This window comes from Podarcis raffonei, chromosome 6, assembly GCF_027172205.1.
Source record: "Podarcis raffonei isolate rPodRaf1 chromosome 6, rPodRaf1.pri, whole genome shotgun sequence".
Lineage (NCBI taxonomy): Eukaryota > Metazoa > Chordata > Lepidosauria > Squamata > Lacertidae > Podarcis > Podarcis raffonei.
The window spans coordinates 79,672,728-79,693,213 of NC_070607.1; the positions used below are offsets into that span (position 1 = coordinate 79,672,728).

The 20,486-nt window shown below is 40.4% G+C and overlaps 1 protein-coding gene across 3 annotated transcripts in view; it reads left to right on the top strand.

Moving 5' to 3' along the window:
* The first annotated feature begins 1,055 nt into the window (after positions 1-1,055).
* The window catches only part of ARFGEF2 (ADP ribosylation factor guanine nucleotide exchange factor 2), a 51,127-nt gene continuing 31,696 nt past the window's right edge, over positions 1,056-20,486 (top strand). Inside the window, exons 1-9 of one of the 3 annotated variants that reach the window (XM_053394204.1) lie at positions 1,056-1,416; positions 8,557-8,587; positions 10,915-11,038; positions 11,424-11,570; positions 13,805-13,984; positions 14,988-15,207; positions 17,871-17,942; positions 18,256-18,419; positions 19,463-19,593. In XM_053394204.1, the coding sequence (XP_053250179.1) occupies positions 1,278-1,416; positions 8,557-8,587; positions 10,915-11,038; positions 11,424-11,570; positions 13,805-13,984; positions 14,988-15,207; positions 17,871-17,942; positions 18,256-18,419; positions 19,463-19,593 (1,208 nt within the window). In that variant the 5' untranslated portion in view covers positions 1,056-1,277. The remainder of the gene's footprint in view (positions 1,417-8,556; positions 8,588-10,914; positions 11,039-11,423; positions 11,571-13,804; positions 13,985-14,987; positions 15,208-17,870; positions 17,943-18,255; positions 18,420-19,462; positions 19,594-20,486) is intronic. The other 2 variants (XM_053394202.1, XM_053394203.1) reach the window with 2 other exon arrangements.

The window sequence follows — 20,486 nt, forward strand, 5'->3', positions numbered from 1 at the left end:
GGTGCCTCGCAAGACGAAAAGAATCCGTTCCGCGATTCTCTTCGTCTAGCGGTTTTTTCGTCTTGCGAAGCAACCCCATTAGCGGCTAAGCGGATTAGCGCTATTAGCGGTTTAGCGGCTATTAAAGGCTTAGCGGCTAAGCTGCTAAAAGGCTATTAGTGGCTTAGCGGCTTAGAAAAGGGGGGGAAGCGGGGGGGAAATGGCGAGACTCGCAAGACGTTTTCGTCTTGCGAAGCAAGCCCATAGGGAAATTCGTCTTGCGAAGCGCATCGCAAACGGAAAACCCTTTCGTCTAGCAGGTTTTCCGTCTTGCAAGGCATTAGTCTTGCGGGGCACCTCTGTAAAGAACCCCTGACAGTTAAGTCCAGTCGCGAATGACTCTGGGGTTGCGGCGCTCATCTCGCTTTACTGGCTTAGGGGCCCGGCGTTTGACCGCAGACAGTTTTTCTGGGTCATGTGGCCAGCATGACTAAGCCGCTTCTGGCAAATCAGAGCAACGCATGGAAACGCTGTTTACCTTCCTGCTGGAGCGGTACCTATTTATCTACTTGCACTTTGACGTGCTTTTGAACTGCTAGGTTGGCAGGAGCAGGGACTGAGCAACGGGAGCTCACCCCGTCGCGGGGATTCGAACCACTGACCTTCCGATCGGCAAGCCCAAGAGGCTCAATGGTTTATACCACAGCGCCACCCACGTCCTCTTAGTCCTCAGCAAAGCCTCTCTGGGAACTTTTGAGGCCATTTTAAATCTTTCTTCCTTTATTGCGTTTTATTAATTTAATCGCTTTTTCGGAATCCTGGAAATCTTGTAACTGAATGGAACCCGTACGGAAATGTTTTAAACAAACGAACATTTCAAAACACGTCCAAGGTGTTTATTTTATAAGCCTCCCCCCTGTAATCTCGCGAGCTGAGAGTTAAAAGGCAACGCGAAGTGCGACACATCATCAGCTGGGATCCCTGGCCCCGCCCATCGAACCTCCCATCACCACCTCGAAGTTAAACCCCGCCCTCCCGCGTCACCGCCTCTGGCAGGGCAGCGAGAGCCGTTCCCCAAGGTGGCCGTGAGAGAGAAGGGGGGGGGGCTAGGTCACGTGACGGTTCCAATATGGCGGCGCCGTGCCGCTGTCCATCACCACCACCGCCAGCGTTACCTCTGAGGGAGCCGCGTCTCTTCCGGATCGTGGAGCCCAGCTGCGGCCGAGCCCCGTGAGCGCCGCTTCCCGCCCCGCTTGGGATAGACGGCGACGGGAGAGCCTTCAAGCCTCGCGGCGGCCATGCAACCCCCGACCCGCGAGGAAGACACCCGCACCAAGAGCATGTTCGTCTCCCGGGCCCTGGAGAAGATCCTCTCCGAGAAGGAGGCGAAGCGGCCCCCTCACGGGCAGCTGCGGAGGGCCTGCCAAGTGGCGCTCGGTGAGTGCAGAGGCCCCCGCAGGCGCCCGGCTACGAAGCTCGGGGCCCTCCCCTCACAGAGGCGCAGCTCCAGGCAGCCCTGTCAAAAGCACCGGGCGGCGGAGCCCTGGGCCGCTGGCGCTCCCAGCCCGGCCGCCTCGCCCGGAGCTTCGCTATCCTCCTGCGTAAATTCCGCCCAGCGCATAATGTCGCCGAGGGGGAAACTGCCGAAGGTCGCCGAGAGGGCTGCTTCGGAGTGTTTATATCCGACCGTCTCCCAGGCGGTTTAAAGCCCCGCGTCTTCTGCCCACATGGACATGAGGCCGGGGGAGGGGGACGACTACGACGACACCTGCCAGATATCTCTGAAACACAAATGCGAACCCCTCTTCTCGGATATAAAAGTTGGGTTCTTTCTCCACTCCCCCCGCGTCAAATGAGCTGTCTTCTCTAAAATGTTTTGCCACGTGCATTTGGGAGCCTACCAGCTTCTCTCAAGCTTGAACCCTTGATCTTATTACATGCTTGTTAGTTCCAGTGAGTCCAGCGGAGTTGGCTCCCATTGAGCCTGCCCTCTGTGATTACACAGCTGTGTGAAAAGCAGTCAGGTTCCTCTGATTGCAGCCTAGGATCTGGGTTAAAAATTCTCTTCCTTGATTCCTCTTAGAGAGGGGGGTTTCCCTGAATGAAGTGTGATCTGGGATCTTACTAGGCATGTGCTCTCTGCGTTTCTTCATCTCCCCTTCTTTTATGCTGTGATGGGGATCCAATGCCTATGGGACACTCCTGTCAGATCTCCTGGGGACTCCCATCTGTCTTCCCTAGCTGATGACTTTCTGTTTTTAAAGCCTCTCTAGATATTTTACATGATGAAAGAAATTAGAAAAAGTATTTCTGGGAAGTGTCTAATGAATAACTTTGTACACACGAGTGTAGTTGGTTGTAGGACTTGGCATCAGATATGCTCGGTAGATTAATTTGCCACGTTGGATACTCCCCTGCTTGTGAACAGGTGACCACGCTCCATATCTTCTAACAGGAAGTGTCATAATAAATTTTGTGGTCAGGTTCGGTTGTCAAGGGAAAGAGGGAGGTTCCTTTCATTCAGGAAGAGAGAACAAGGTTCACTTTCCTTATCTGATTGTAACATGCAGTACTAATTGCTGTAGATTTGCAAGACTTTTTACTTATCAGATGGGCAGATTGTGTGCATGTGAAACACTTTTCTATAATATTTTCTTGAATTGTTTATACTTGGTAAATAATGAAATTAGTTGTGAGACTTAAGTACAAAATAGATCAATACTGCCTTACTGAATAGTTTTTACAGGATGAAAGAAATTAGATAAATGTTTCTTAGATGTATCTAATGAATGTGACCTTTCTTCAAAAGAAAAGTTAAGAAACATCAACTTGCATTACAAGCAGAGACAGTTTTATTTTGGCTCTATACTTTTTTCTGTGCCAATAAGTCCAAATGAGGGGGGAAACAGTTTGACAGCTGCCTTCTCTGTTAGTGTCTTAACTGCATGTTCTATGCAAATAGGACATTGGGACTTGTGTCTATTTTTTCTTGGCAAAAAATTAGATGTTTTTAAGTAGGCTGAGATGGGATTGAGACTATAATCCTATAACTCTTACCTGGGAGTAAGTCCCACTGAATTTGATGAGACTTATTTCTTGAGTAGACATAGGAATTTTCTTTGGCATATCACTGTCTGAATCTAAGTGGCCCATTTGTAAAATAGACATTATTTTGGTCTCATATTATGAGGATCAAGAAGTGTATTACAAAGCATTCTGTATGCTCAGTCCACCAGCGGTGAAGTACTTAACACTTCAGCCCTATGAAGATCTACTTAGAAATAATTATTTTTAGGTTTAGGGACTGACAACAAGGCAAGCAGATGTGAGATTGCAGCCTTAACTCTTATATTACAACATGAATTCTAACAATACCACATGAAATATTTTTCACAGCTCCTAGCTTTCAAAGCATAAAATGAATCTGATATTCAGCCAAAAACAAAAGCATAATCTGAAAAATAATTATATTATGATATAATATACAACATAATTCCTGTGTTCATTGCATTCATACAACAGTTCAACTCATGTATAAATGTTAAGTATAATACTTTGTTTTGTTCTTTATATGGCTGGTGGTGGGAAGGGAGACAATATGTATTTCCATACTGTATAAGAGGTATCCAGATTATCATAAGGAGAAAAATGGAAAGGGGGAATGAAGATGATAATGGCAGGAATGCATGTACCACAGCACAGCATTACTATAGCCTCCTCAATGTTCCTTGTACCTTTTTAATTGAAAGCCTCTGCTATACAGAGCTTATGTTCACTGTGATGATATAGGCTGGGATACACCAGACAGGAACGTTATATACAAACTAACTGACAAAACCCTCAATTGACCTGATAGTAGAGTTTTGTCTAAGGGGGGTGGAAATGAGACCTGACCTGAAAATGGGTATGTAAGCCCAGGCAGATCTCACTGTGGGCAAGAGGCAGAACAAAATAAGACATAAAATCACCATAGTGAAGGTCTAACATTTAACATATTGGCAAAATAGGTATCGTAAGAGGCAAGAAAGTTGCTGGGGCACAATTTAGTAGAACATTCAAAGATAGTAACAAGAGGCTTAAACTTTGTTTAGTGAAGAAGGGAGAAATATGTGGATTATAAAAGTTTAAGGGTATAAGAGTGACTGAATACAAATTCTGCATTGGGGTGTGGGCAAAAGATAGGTCAGTATCTACTGGTAGATTTATGCACATTTTGCAGTAGCTTGGCAAGTGTTTCCAAGCTCTAATTGTTTAAAAATAGCAGCAACAGAATGACCTTTGCCACCTAAATTAAGATGAAATGAAGAAAGCTAACCAGGTGTGGATTTTTGTGCTAAAGTACTGTGGAGTCAGTTCCATTCTGTTACTGAAAACAATTTTGTGGGCTTGGAATGCTCAGCGCATCATGTTCTTTAATTCTAACTGTGCTTATTGCACAAGCTTCTGGTTGGTTCTAGTAAAAAAGCAAAGTGGATCCAACAAGCCTGTCTTGTCTACTCCTGTTCGACCTGATCAACTGGTGTGTCTGACCTGAAACATACATGTGTTTGTCAGGAAATTAATAAGAAAACATCTGAAGGGTTACTTGCATGGTTGTGATATAGCAGCCCATTTTTATTTTTATTTTTTTACACTGATGAGGAGGTGACTAGATATGGACAGGTGCCACTTTGATAGGTATTTGTTTCAGGTTTATTGAATACATACAAAAAGTAATTTATAGTGACTTAGAATTAAGCCAAAAGTAGAAGTATTTTGTACAGCCTGGAAGCCAGCAAGGTCTTGGCAGAAAGCTACTGGGAGGGACAGAAAACTGACCACTGAATCATTTTAAATTAATATAAGTTTAAAGAGACTCTAATTTCTAGCCTATTATATAAAGAAAGGGAGCATAACAACTTTATATGTTAATAACCTCTGCTCATTACACTGAAGAATAGTATGCTAATTGTCTGGAATAGGTAGCAGGGCAAGACTCATTTCCAGTAAATAATTATCACCAACATTTAAAAAGTCAATCATAAAGTTTCCCACATCAGCTGCACTGTACACTTTATGCTGTAGGTTGATTTATTATTGATTTAATTTTGTACTGCTTAATATATAAATGATACACAAAAACTGAAGCAACAATATACAACTTAAACAAAATATTGCAAAAGCACACAGTTACATATTTTAACATATTTTCCCTAAATATTTGTTTTTACTTACTGTAACCTTTACAGGATCTAAAATGTCTTTTAAAATGTACCAAAAAATGCTAGATAGTTCACAGCACTGAATGGCATTTTCATATAACTTATAGCTTTCAGTCATAGCCACTTTAAACTTTTTATTTTATTATCTTAAAGGATATAGCAATTAGGGATTACCACTGAAATTGTTATAGGTTTTTCAAATAACAGATTGTGCTATTAACTCCTTACTTGGCTTTGGGTGTTCCTTGAAAATAATTGCTCTTTACAATTTGTTTCGACGGCATATGCTGTATTTAAAATTGTTTACCCCAATTGCTGCCACGTAATGTTATCCTGTACTATGGGTATGGCAGATCACTCCTGGCTAAGGAATTCGTTGTAGCTGAGATTGCAGTTTTCTTATATACAGTTCCGCAGATTCAGGGAAGGGAGATTTTAGGGAGTTTTGCTTAATTCTTTCCTCATGAAATACTTTTCTGTGTATTCATTCTACTTACACTGGTACCTCTGGTTAAGTACTTAATTCGTTCCGGAGATCCGTACTTAACCTGAAACTGTTCTTAACCTGAAGCACCACTTTAGCTAATGGGGCCTCCCGCTGCCACCACACAATTTCTGTTCTCATCCTGAAGCAAAGTTCTTAACTTGAGGTACTATTTCTGGGTTAGTGGAGTCTGTAACCTGAAGCGTATGTAACCCGAGGTACCACTGTACACTGTAGAAGCTCCACAGTTTCCCAGTAGCAACTGGAATTGAATCAGGGGCAGGAAGGGATAAAAGTGCTTGTTCCAAAGTAAATCCTGATCGAGAACTATTGGACCCGGGGCCACAAAAAAAGTTTGTGTCTTATTTTTAAAATTTGTCAGTTGCCTCACAGATCTTTATTTCATAAGGAACAGGAGGTTTTGCTCTCATTTAGAAGCAGTCATTATGTAGAACCTCTAATTTTGCCAATTAACAGTTGCTACTGGATATAATAATTATTTCTGCAAAGGCCTGTTTATTGTGGCCTGTAACCCAACCTAGTAAATTTACAAGTGTTTGACAATGTATAATTAGCTTCCTGCTCCTTCCCCTGTAACAGGGCTGGGGAATATCAGACCTGGGGGCCATTCAGCCCTTCAAGTCATATCTCTCACTAGTTCTGCTCTACACTCTGCGTGAGTGCTTTTCCTGGGTTGGATTGTGCCCTTGAGTGATGCTAATGCCCCTTGCTTCCCTCTATGGAGGATGAAGAGATGCAGGTCAGTGTGTAGAAACTGCTGAGTTTTGCATGTCTGGAATACCCTACTGTACAGTCTCATCTGCTTCTCCACCTACTCTTGACTCTGCCCACCAGTAGCAGGCATTTCCCAGGAAGTTGTCAAGGAGGCCTGAGTCTGAAAAACATTCCCAACTGCTTCCTATATATCTCCACAGTTTTTCACAAATCTTCCTTTTTTTCTCCAGTTCTTTCCTTGCAAATATCACATGGTATTTAATAAAACGGCTGCATATAGAAGTGGGCTATAGCAATCTCTTCTTCATAGCCAAGTTGTATGTCTAAAAGGCGGTTGTTTCTGATAACACTTAATTTTGAACGTCTAATGGTACCCTGAGAAGTGGGCATTGAGGAGAATAGAAAACAGGTGGAAGAAAAATGTTTTGTTTCTGAATTTTCTTTCTTCCCCTTCTTTTATCGTAGGATTTCCTTCATTGGGGCATTTGACAAATTGGGGCATGTGTATGGGGTTTTGATCAGGAAAAAGGAGGGAAATAATTAAATCACGCCCAGCTGTTCCAAACAAATTGACCTCCCCACAAATTAAAGTTTGGAGAGCAGTCTGACCTGCCAAACTGGCCTGTCTGTTAGAGGAGGGATTTTGATATAATTTATAACTTTTTTTCTTGTGGGAGTAGAAGCCAGCAGGAGAAGACAAGGTAGTTTCTTGCCTGCATTAATATTAACTACCTTGCACAACTGGATGGAGTGTGAGTGTGTTTGAATAAAACTGTTGAAGCCTGGAGGAAACCAACATTTAGTAAAGGGAATCTTGTGCAATGCTTTCCCCATTATGGAAGATACGTTTTTCCCAAGCTGCTGATATCTCAGGTTTCTTAGCTTCAGTTCTGACTTAAATGTTACTGTGTTATCTCTTGCAAAGTACTGTAGTTTGCTCAGAGATTTCTTACTGGACTTTCAATGTACGGTAGTCTTCCCCTGCCCCTCATCAAAATTATATTTTATTGATTTGTTAGCAAAAAAAAGGTGCAAGCTTAACAAAAAGAAAGAAAACAAAGTCAATTTTTGTAAAGCATCGCAACCTGGAAGGACAAAAGTACAAAGATACAACACAGCTCCAAAGGGATAATAAAGTACTAATGCATACGATTCCCTTTGCAGAACAATAAAGATATGTAAAAATAGAAGTATTCTCCACCTGTGACTTTTGTGATTATTGGGTATAAAGGGTCTATAAAGTCTTGGGTGAACCAAACATTTAAATATACTGGTCAGCAATCATGTGCCTCCTCTGTACCTACAATTAATCACCCAGAGTTCAGTTCTGGAGGATGACAATTAGCACTACTATATCATTTTTGAGGTGAACAGCAGCAGATGTAGCTGTAAAAGTTGATGTAGCCAGCAGTACTACTTGTTTAAGAAAACTTTTTGCAAATAAAGTTGAAATTTCCCACAATTAAATAGTTTTTGGGTTGTGTTATCTGCATGTCTGGAACGGTATTTAAATTACAACATTAATTGGAAAGGAAAATTATTTTGGGCAAACTTGGGCACTGAATCTCAACAGTATTTGCTAAGCTTTTGTTTAAGTGACACAAGTGGTTTATAAAAAATAAAATGTATTTGGAGCAGACACTATTCTAATCAATATTTTGTTTCAAGAGGAAAATACAAAACATTTAGTTTTTTAACTCGCTGTTTCTGCAGTAACTGTCATTAGTTTTGCCATAAGGAATATGGCAGTGTGGCAGGATAAGTGCTAGTAAACTTGGTTCTCTCCACATATTTTGGACTACAACTCCCATCATGCCTGAGCATTGGGCCATGCTGGTTGGGGCTGATGGCTGTTATAGTCTGCAACATCTGGAGACCACCACATTGGCTATCCGCATTGGCAAAGTTAATGAGAGAAGTAAATTCAGATATCCATTTAGTATAAATAGTACTTTGTTATTGATTCTCAAAAGTGCATCCGGCAAAAATTGTCTATTATACATGACATTAAAGTGTGTTTTGAGATAGATTGGTAATACATATATCATTGGTGATATCATCCACTTTTTTACCAAGTTTTTGGCTTTTGTCTTATATTGGCATCTGTGTATAGTATAAGTCTGCAACATAAACCATTTGTTCTGTTTTTCTCCCCAGATGAAATAAAAGCAGAATTAGAAAAGCAAAGGTGAGTAAGTGCTGGTGACAACACGTATAATATAAAAACACCTAATATGCAGGTGTATGTATAATTTATCTGGCTGAAGTGCTTCAGGTAACACTCTTTAAGGTAACACATCACAGCAACACAACGAATGTCCCTCTAGCAGTAGAACATTTTCTTTTGGATGAACATGTTTCAGGCTCGCTTTTAGGCAGGAGTTGAGTGGCAGGGACAAAAAAAAAAGTGGCTTTGGATGTGGTAAGACCTTCTGAAGCTGCCCTCAGTACAGTTATTTGCAACTGTGTCTCTAGGGAAAAAATGGGGAATTTGGAAGAAAATGAACAAGTTTAGGTAATCCCTGTGGCTATGAGTGGCCTAAGTAGAATTAATTGTATTTCAGTTGCAAGTAACGACTTCCCAAAGATATTGTTTTACCACTTCCTTTCTTCTCAACTGGATTTTTCTTTCATTGCTTATGACATGGCAGTTCTCTGCTAACAGAACCTCCACTTCCTCTCTTTAGATCTCTTTTGCATATGTTCCATAATGTATGCGTGTAATTGGCTTGGTCAGAGATACCAATCTGCATGATTAATGAAACCCAGCTCTAATCTGTTGGTGTTCAGCTGTCTCTCTGATGTTATCGGATTAGAAAATTACTGTAGTTCTGTTTTCTGGATCTCTGTTTCTTCAGTGGCATGCTGTGCCTGGTGGAAACACAAGTTCATTATACTTTGGGAAGAATCCTAATCATTTTCTTCTATTGTTCTGTGTTAGTTTTCCAAGCCACTGTTGGTCATTTTCCACACTGGATTTCTGTTGTGATGTAGGCTGGGGTGGGGGCTCCTGTTTGTCTTACCCCAACACAATCTGGAAATTCAATGTTGAGTCATGTACCTATCGCCAAAGAAAGAAGTTACAGTGGTACCTTGTTTTAAGAACAGCCCTGTTTAAGAATGATTCCGTTTATGAACTACGCAAAACTGGAAAAAGTGTCCCGGTTTGAGAACTTTACCTTGGTCTAAGAATGAAATCTGAACAGTGGAAGGGCACTGGTGGTGAGAGGCCTCATTAGGGAAAGCGTGCCTCGGTTTAAGAACCGTTTCGGTTTAAGAACAGACTTCTGGAACAGATTAAGTTTGTAAATTGAGGTACCACTGTACTGTTTTGGAGGTAGCTTGACATGACTTTCATCATCTTTTATTCTGCAGAAAAACATTAATAAGCATTTTCACTATATTTTTCTAGGTAGATACATGTGCTAACCATTCCCTCCTTATGTTTCAAAAGAAGCTTAGACACTGCATGCTATGTGGGAATATTCCAGTGCTTCATAAACATACTGTGAGAAGTAGCTATTAGCAAGATTTGATGGTTGGCCTTGCAGTAGCAGGACCATTGACATTTTCTGCCTCCTGAAACTTAATAATCTTGAACCCAATGGTTAAAAATGCTTAAATATAAAGATATCTTAACTTTTTATATACATTTTTTTAAAAAAATACTATACAAAAACATACATACAGATATGTCATTCCTATGTAACATATGTCCTATTACGGATTAAATTTCATTCCTTATAAGCTATATTTGTTCTTGGTGCTGTAAAAGCATTAAATTATTGAATCTTTTAATTTTGCTCCATATAGATCATAAAAGGAGACCATATTCTTTCAAATTGTTCTTGTTTTTATCTCCATTCCTTCATTTTAACTTTTAAGCCAAAAGGGAATGAATCCATGAGAAAACGATTCATGCTCAGAAATTTCCACACTGATATATTTAAAAAGTACAGTACTTGATTTTATTAGCTACTACTTCTTGACACATCCATTCATGCAGTGCAATTGGATGTTGTTTTTCCAATTCTTTAGGCTGTGATCTTGAAGTACATGCATGCAAGAATGACTTCCTCAATAGTCTTTCATCAACCGAAAAATAAAGTGGTTTTGTACTTGAGGGAGGAGTTAAACCAAGTTGCTGTTAAGAGTGAGACTATAGGGAGAGTGTGTCTGCATATATATAATTGTGTGCTGATTTTTGACAAGCATGGACATTGGAGACTGTGGTCCTAGGTTTCAATACTTTACGTGCTTGCTGACAAACTTGCTGCCAGTTAGGTATGGTGGATATTAGCCCTTGCCATCTTGTTGTAAGAGGTGTGCAGCAAGGGTTGGAAATAGTTATATATGTTTGGAGATAGGACCTGCATTGCTTTCCATGCCTTAGAAAGGAATGTATCAATGGCTTTTATGTTGTGTGTTCTATGTGGATAGGAAATTAATATGAAAGCCATTGCTCAGTTCATAACACTGAGTGATTTTGTTGTTGTTTTCAATTTTTCCAACTAGCCAAGGCAATGAAACCACTCCAAAAGCAAACTTCATTGAAGCCGATAAATATTTCCTCCCATTTGAGTTGGCCTGCCAGTCGAAGTCCCCACGGATTGTCAGCACTTCATTGGACTGCTTGCAGGTATCCTTTTAAAATTAAGTATTTATCAACCTTGGCTGTGTTTATTTTGACAGTGTCCTCTAAATTTTATGTTGAAGCAGATGCATGTATGTATATATTGTTAGACTGCAGACAGAATTGAGAAGCTACTTTATTTTGTCTTCCTTTCCCTGCCTCCAAAGTTCTTTAAAAGATCTGTTACAGGTTTTATTAGTAATTGTTCCACGCTCACCCCTCCCTCAGCTTTGACATATTTTAAGACATTCCTTACACTTACACACACCATCAGCCTCTTTGGAACCTGCTAATGAAGCTGTCCTGCATTTTGAATCCTCTAAATGACATGGAAAGTGTTTCATGTGTGAAAGTGACTATAATACAATTTTCTCTCTCTCTCTCTCTGTAGAAACTTATTGCATATGGACATATCACTGGCAATGCTCCAGACAGTGGAGCTCCTGGAAAACGCCTGATTGACCGCATTGTTGAAACAATCTGCAATTGCTTTCAGGGTCCTCAGACTGACGAGGGAGTGCAGTTACAAATTATAAAGGTATTTTATTTTGATTTATATTTTAGAAAGGCTGTTTGTTAATAAGACTTTTGCTTAGTCTATGCTTTCTAAATGGAGGAGGCTCTTCCTTTTATCTTCCAGTTAGAGAATCCCCAAATCTAATTTTAAAAGGCTGTACAATTTACCCCTTCCTGCACCATACTATGAAAATTAAATTAACTACCTCTTGGTAAATATGAACTCATATCTTATTTAAGTAGCCATTTCTTCCTAGACCACAGAGCTCTGTTAATGGATTTGAAATGTTTTTCTGCCATATGCTGCCCATTTCTCCCTCTCCTTCACCCAACTTAGCTTTCTGCAAATTGCATGTTGTGTACTAGCTAAAGATTATTTACTGAAGCTCCAGTACCTTATTTCTCATTTGAGATCTAATTTTCTTAATAACTCGTGGCTATTGACTGACAGGGCTTAGCTTGTAAGTAAATTTGTATTGCATTTGATTGTAGTAGTAGTGGCGGCAGCAGCAAATATTCATTCATTCATTCATTGTACCCCTCCCATCTGACTGGGTTAACTCAGCCACTATGGGTGGCTTCCAACAAAATATAATGAAACACAGCAAAACATCAAAGATTAAAAGCTTCCCAAAACCAGACTGCCTTCAGATGAAAAGTTATATGATTGTTTATCTCTTTGACATCTGATGGGAGGGCGTCCCACAGGGTGGGCACAACTACCGAGAAAGGCCCTCTATGTGGTTCCCTGTAACTTCACGTCTTGCAGTGAGGGAACCACCAGAAGGTCCTTGGAACTGGACTTCATTGTCCAGGCTGAATGATGGGAGTGCTGGTGCTCCTTCAGGTGTATAGGGCCTACAACATAGGATATGGCATTTACATTTTGCAAACATTCTTTTTGCTGATTGTAGCAATGTAACAGGTCTCTCCAAAACTTATTGACAATAAAAGGTTTTACTGTAAACAGTCAATTGATTTGAAATCCCTCGGTCTTTTAAATTGCCAGGATGATGTACTGCAGTAAAATTTAGTTTTAAACACTTAACACATGAGGCCTGAGCTAGATATAACATGCAGTTGTATGCATTTTTATGTGTGAGGAAAACATCTGGGAGCGCTAAGAGGAAAAATGGCTGGAGCAGAAGCAAACAGCTCCCCCTCCCGTTCTATCACATTCATTCTTTCTGCAGCTGCTTTTGATTTAAAAGAGAGAAACTCCTCATGAATGAGACATACACATGACTGTGTGTCACATGTTCTGGCATCTTGGATATTCCTTGGATATTCCTTTGTAAACTTCCAGATTCTGTAACAACTATTAGCAAAGAGATGCTTACAGCACAAGGGTATGCATGTCTATACAGTCACTTTTGAATGCAATGAGAATTACTCCCAGATAAATCATGGAATTGTAGAGTTGGAAGGGATCCCAAGCATCATCTAGTCCAACACGCTGCAATGCAGGAATCTCAGCTAAAGCATCCATGACAGATGGCCATCCAGCCTCTGCTTAAAAACCTCCAAACTCTCTTCATAACCTCCCAAGGGAGTCCGTTCCACTGTCAAACAGCTCTTACTTTGAGAAGGTTCTTCCTGATGTTTAGTCTGATGTGTAAGGTGCCATCTTAGAATGCAGGGGAAAGCAGGTTTTAGGAGTTGTGTAGAAGAGACATTCTCAGACAATAAAAGCAAAACAGTGGGGTTCAGTTTTGAACAACAAATATGGAAGTTGATCTACATGTCGGTAGTGTGTTTTGAAATCCACTTGGGGGCTTAAAGAAGCAGAACATTTGAAGAGGAAAATGTGAAGGTTGTGTCTTCTGCTTGTAAGCATCATGAGCTCCAAAGCAAAGTAACAGCATGTCATCTTTGACAAAAATGCAGTCTAAAATAGTTTTTGAGTAGAAACTTGTGCTATCCCTAGCAAGAGCTCATGCCTGCCCATAGTGTCCCCCTCTCCTGATCCTCATACTTTTAGAAAGGAGGATGTGGGGTTCATTTGCTGCCAAAAACATTGTGAATGTTTCCCTTAATCTTTGGTCAAAGATTGCTTTTTCTCAATAGTGTTATAAATTGCCAGTACTGCCACTGTAATACTTTTTATTAATTTTAAGTTATGGGACTATGGGAAGGCAAGAGCCATGCTGACCTTATGACTGATTGTTCATTGTTCAGAGCACTATATTTAAATAAGTTTTGTTCCCATTTGCTTAGATGTCTTTATTGTGGTGTGTGTTGTGTTTCCCCCTCCAGGCTCTTCTCACCGCTGTCACGTCCCCGTATATCGAAATTCACGAAGGAACAATCCTTCAGACTGTTAGAACTTGTTACAACATTTATCTAGCCAGTAAAAATCTCATTAATCAAACAACTGCCAAGGCTACTCTCACTCAGATGCTGAATGTCATTTTCACCCGGATGGAAAACCAAGCTGTATGTAGTAAATGTTTATCAATCTGACTTTTATGTACATCATTTAATTGTTATATTACTGCTCCTTCTCCACTGAGCTATTGTCATCTGATTCCTATTTGTAAGCATGTTGCAGGCTTACAAGCTCCCTCTTCCCCACTTGCATGCCAATTATCTCCTCTCTTTTCTGGTTTGTCTTAACCATAGTTCACCATGACGTCTCAATCAGGCAGACCATAGTTAGCATCAACCAGGAATTCCCGCTAAACCATGGTTTGCAAAACTCACTTCAAGCCATGATTTCACATCCATAATTTGGAGGCGATTCCTAATTTGTGCTAACCATACTAGACCTTGTTCAGACATCAAAGGAAATAGCAAATCAGAAAGAAGAGGAAGGACTCTTTCTCAATTTTGATGTTACATTCTAGTCCTCCAAGCTGTGATTTAGAGTAGGGTGGAGAACCTGTGGTGCTCTAAATGTCGCTGGACTCCCAACACTCTGGCCAGTGGCCAGGGATGACATCGTCCAACAACATTTGGAGAACTACTCTTTTCCCACCCTTGGCTTAGAGAATAAGGACTCTGCTGTGTTGTGAGTTCACAGGTGATCTTTTATCATGAACATTGTATGTGCCCAACTGCTTCTTTGTTGTACTGTGGTTCCGCCATGCTGTGATTCCTCTCCAAATATGAGGAACTTTGCAAGCAAAGACAACTGTCCTTCTTGTTTCAGAGGTTGGATTTAAATTATATAATTTCCTTAAAATCTGTTTTCATTAAATATTTATAGTCTGTACCATGTAGACTTAAAATTTCTGTATGATGGAACTCCAAAGTCATTTTGGACAATAACTCTTACTGTCTTACATAAATGTTAAAACTGAAGGCCTCTGTATTGAGCTGATGCAATAGGAAGGTGTGTGGTTTTTGAAGCATGCTGCATTATTTGGTTCTGCCCCCTATTGACTATTACTTTGTTATATACCTGATGAATACAGTATTTTCTATCTTGGTTGTTTAGATACAAGAGGGAAGAGACCTGGAAAAATCAAATCAACAAAAACCCCAGTCTCCGATGATTCATAGTGCTTCAGGGTCTCCCAAATTTGGCCGATTGAAATACAGCCAGCATGGAAGCAGACCCTCGACTCCTGTCAAAACAGACTTGACTAATGGTGAGCCTGAAAGAAAAGAAAATGGAGACCAGAAACCAGAGGACAGTTTGACACCACCTGTATTCGGTAAGAAAGCTTCCTGTATTGGGGCTGACTTAGCTTATAGTTTTATGAGGTCGTGCCCAAGTTTGTTATGTGCCAGTTTCAGCACAAAGACCCTTGTTTAGCTTAAGCTGGAGTGTTGTGTTACATCCAGGGAACTCTGGCATAATATTAGGTAACGGATCAGGAAAATAAGTCAGGATCTGGCACTGAACCTGGGTTCTCTGGTTCAGATGTAGCAGAGAGCTCCAGCTTAATGCAAGGCAGGGCTTTTCTGTTGAATCTGGCATGGGATGGAAGGATAGGGGAGCTATGGTTTGGCAGCATTCAAACAATCTTCCAAGGCTTTACAAAGTAAAGTGATATGTCTACAAGGATAATGCTGATTTACACTTCTTCTTAAGATACTCTCATATACCTGAGAGCTGTTACAGCAGGGATGGGGAAGCTATGGGTCCTTCAAATGTTGTTGGATCCTAACATCTGTATTCTCTTACCATCGACCATTTGGGCTAGTGCTGGTGGGATCATGAGTCCCACCCTGTTTTATGATATTCCCTTTTAAAATGGTTATTCAGTCACTTGCCTGTATCACTTGCGCAGGTGGCGCTGTGGTCTAAACCACTGAGCCTAGGGCTTGCCGATCAGAAGGTCGGCAGTTGGAATCCCCACGACAGGGTGAGCTCCCGTTGCTTGGTCCCTGCTCCTGCCAACCTAGCAGTTCGAAAGCATGTCAGAGTGCAAGTAGATAAATAGGTACCGCTCCAGCAGGAAGGTAAATGGTGTTTCCGTGTGCTGCTCTGGTTCGCCAGAAGTGGCTTAGTTATGCTGGCCACATGACCCGGAAGCTGTCTGCGGACAAATGCCGGCTCCCTCGGCCAGTAAAGCAAGATGAGCGCCACAACCCCAGAGTCGTCTGTGACTGGACCTAACGGTCAGGGGTCCCTTTACCTATACACTTGCCAAAAAATGACTCAAATTTCCTCTGATCCCAAACTGTAGTACTTGTTCCTTCATCAAAGCTTTCAGCAGCAGTCTGGCTATTTCTCAAAGCCTTGCAGCTCCAAGCAGTGTAATTTATCTGTAGGTATCTCTTTCAAATTGCAGCTTTTTGTGCCAAATGTTAGTCTAATGGAATTGGGCATCATTAAAAAGTATGTTGGATAGGTGAATGGTTGACAAAAAACCATGCAAGGCATTTTTTTAAAAAATGAATCAATCACAATAAACAAATGCTAGATTTTCCAGCTTATTGGATGCCGTGATTTGTCAAGATAGCTAAAAGCATTCATTTGTGTAGCTATAGGGCAGGTGTGGCTCACTTGTGGCCATCCAGATTCTGAACTTCAAGTACTGTTCCTCAATAGGACTCTATTTGTTGAAGACTAATCTACAGATTGCAGCATCAGAACAAAGAGAGAGAATAAATTTTAATTATGAGACCAAGCTAATTGTGTTAAGATAAAAACAATATTTTCACATATCGGTAATATTAATCCTGATAATCTCTCTATTAAAATGTAAAATCTTCTATTTTGATTCCTATTTCTTGTTGGCTGAAGTATAATAAGTAGTTTGTCACCTGCTAATAGATCTCACTTCCTAGCTCAATATCTTGAATGTTATCTCTTTTTTTAGTGGATTCTAATTGCCAACATTTATTTTTAAAAGCGTATATAGCAGAAAGTATTGTATTTGGCATCAAATATAAGTTCTTTCAGATATCATCCATTTGACAGATATTCTAGGAAATGATTGACATATTGGCCCAATTTAATAATAATTGACTGCACCAAAACTGATATTTTTTTCTAGGATGATTGAAGTAAGTACTCTGAATCCCAAATATTCGTTCCCATGTGTCTTTCAGTGGGAAGTAAAAATTCTACAGTGGTGGGACTTGTTTAATAGCCATTGTAGCCCTATTTTACTGATACAAACACAGTTTTAGCCTTTGAAACTGACTGTAGGTGAGTCCAAGTTCCTTGGTGTTCTACAAAGCATTCTCTGACATAGCAATGTTAGCATACTGTGCTACTTGATTCTTCAGCCTTGTGAACAGCTTGATCAAAATGGTTTTTCAGGTGACTTCCATAATAGCTAAGAACCACTGGAGCTTAGCCATCCTTAAAAGAGGAGCACAGAGTAGAATCAAATTTCCCCTAAGATCTATCTCAGAATATAACATGCTTATCTAGTGAACTGACTTCCTGCTATGTAGAGGCTCTGTTAAGGCCTGGCACAGGTCTCAGTTTGGCCCATGAGGCAGTTTTCCCCACAGCCACCTGATGTCCTGTGTCCAGGTGAAGATGCATTTACAAGGAACATTTGGAAGCCTTAAAATGCTTTTGATAGTTCCTTGGCAAGTCAGACTTGCTGTCAGTGCCAATCAATTAATTGGTGGTGACAACAGACTTGCTGGAATCGGCTGCTGTGAAGATTTCCCCATTGGAAACTATAGTTCTGTCCATACGTTCCCATAGCAAGCTTGCTGTAAATGTCAAACAGCTTTAGGGCTCCTGTGTGAAATAAGTCTAAATATCTCTAATCAGCTTTTCCTAACCAGGTTATATATATATAACATAAACCTAATCTCTGATCTTATGTAAATTGTTGAAACCATCTTTTAAAAGAGAAGGCTAAATCGCAACATTTTTCAAATGACTTATTGATATATGTTTTATCAGAAGAAGAAACTGATGAAGGCAAAGAAATTGTTAAAGGAATCTTGGAGGATGTGGTGACATCTGCAGTTAGAGGTAAAATTTCTTTGGAGAAGTCTCTGTCTTTCTTCATCCCTTTCCTAAGAGATTGACTCATTCTTAAAACCTTTCCTCCAAGACTACAAATCCTGAGAAAAGTATATTAGGGTTCTGTGCAGGAGTAGCGTTAGTGACTTGCCACCGATAGGATTCTATACCTACTAATCTCCCATGTATAAGATAGGATAAGTACTATCTAATTGTTTAGCAGTGCTTTTTTCCCTTTCTTTTAGCTGGTTTGAATGAGATTATATATTGAGGATGCTGTTTATTAAAAAAATACTGCATTTCCACCCTCCACCCCCTGCAGCTTCTTTAGAAGAAGAAATGAAAAAGCCGTCTCTTCCTGAATCGGTTAGGATTTTATCTGACTTGGCAAGTACAGTTCCTGCCTCTCCTGGTGGTATTAATGAAAACACACAAGCAAATGGAATTCCTGATGATAGACAGTCTGTCTCCTCCACAGATAATCTGGTAGGAGATTTAAGTGTACAGTAAACGTAATGCAAAGCTCCTAATATTCTGAGAGTAATTGGTAGGAGATCAGTTGGGCCACAGGATACTCACACACCAAAATGTGTGAAAGGACATATCCCCACTACTTTAATAGATTTTCCATAGAAATTTGATTTGGGTACATACTATCATTAAGTATAGTATGAAGCTTAATATAATATGAAGCTTATATGACAATCCTTTTTCATTCTTGTTCTTGAAAGCAAAGCCTTACTTACTTTAACAGGGCTGTAAAATAAAAAGCTGCTTGAGACAAAGTAGGACCTTTAGTCAGTCTGCCTCAGTTTTATGTGCAGTGACAAACAGCAACTTTCCAGGCCTATGTGGAGAAGCCAGGGATTGAACATATGACCTTCTGCATTCAGATCATGTGTTCTACTGAGCTGTAGCCCTTCTGTAGTGGAATGGTTAAGGCTTAATTGTTTTCTACGTGCAATTTATTTTGCAGCGGTCTGTTGTGCTTAATGTAACCAAATCTGACATTATACGCAGTTTTCCTTATATTCAAACAAATGCATTTGAATGTAATACTAGACCTTGGTTAAATATTATAAGACTGAGCCTGCGTGAGCCATGGACTTATGTACCTCTTTCCTCTTTTGGCATGGCAATACGATCAGAAGCATCTGCTTCTTTTTAGAATAGTTAGTTAATAGTTGGGGGGGAAACAGCTTCATAAACTATGGTTTGAAGGTGGCTGTGTTTCAAGAAAACATAATTAATATTTATCAGTGTTTGCCTGAGTCCAGACATAATAAGCTGTGCTTAATTTGAAGTGCATGCCTCAGAACTCAAGACTTGCAGCCATGCCAGAGGGGAGTGCACAAGCCCAAGGTTTACACAGGCTTGATCCCATAATCATGGTGCAGCATTACATCTGAGCAAGACTTTTATTTCCTTTTTAAAACTGATCTCAACAAAACGTAAGTGTAATTCAAATGCTACTTGTTCACATATGTTTGTGGCTGAATCCAAACTAATTCTTTTGTTTCTTTATCTAGGAAACTGATGTACCTGGACCTCAGGCAGCTGCCAGATTCTCCCATATCCTTCAGAAGGATGCCTTCCTTGTGTTTCGGTCATTGTGCAAGCTTTCGATGAAACCGCTTGGTGATGGGCCTCCAGATCCCAAGTAAAAATGAAAATGTTACATTTATTGATTTGTACACTGTCCAGAATGAGACCTGAAGTAACACAGTTAAAAATGCATTCATAATTTAATTAGCTATCAAGCTGCATGTATTGTTGCTTTGGTGTATAGTATATTGTAGCCTTACTTATCTTGGGTGTAAACCTTCCTCATTTATGAAACTGCTAAGTCATATTTTTCTAAAGTGATCCATGATTGCTGGACCACGTCTGTATTCTGAGACATGCCCAAAGGAACAGCTGCATGCCTTGACTTCAGAGAGACACAAAACATATTATTCTCTCCTCTGCAGCAGAGGGAGACTAACTGTGTGTATAGGTTCACTACTTGATATGTACGTTTGCTGTCAAGTAAGATTTGTGTGTGAGAGAGAAAGTGAAATGTAAGCTGTAGAGATGCCAGAAGGCTCAGGGCTGTGATATGATTCCGGCTGACAGAAATTGCTGTATTTCTTGTGCTGGGAAATGGATGAAGGTTCAAAGGGATTCAGCATCTGTAAAGGGCATGATAAAGTTTGATGGAATTAAGTGACCCTCAAGCTTTGTTAGCATGCAGTGCTTTCCGGGGTGTGAGTGTGTGTCTTATTACAAAGGAAAGGAAAGGTTAAAGGTTAGCTTCTTTGTTAAGTGTGGTGAAATCATCTAAAAACTACTCTCTTGTGAACATTGAAAGACAATCAAATGTTTCAGTACATCAGACATGCTCTATGGTCAATGTTGCATCCTCCACACACATATACCCAGCCCGATTCTATGCACTGCCACTACCATCACTCTTGATGCTATGTTGGTTAGGTCTGACTGGAATTGGAGTCCATGTGATCTGGAGGACATCATGTAGGACAACCTTTACTCTTATAACATACAAAGAGCTTA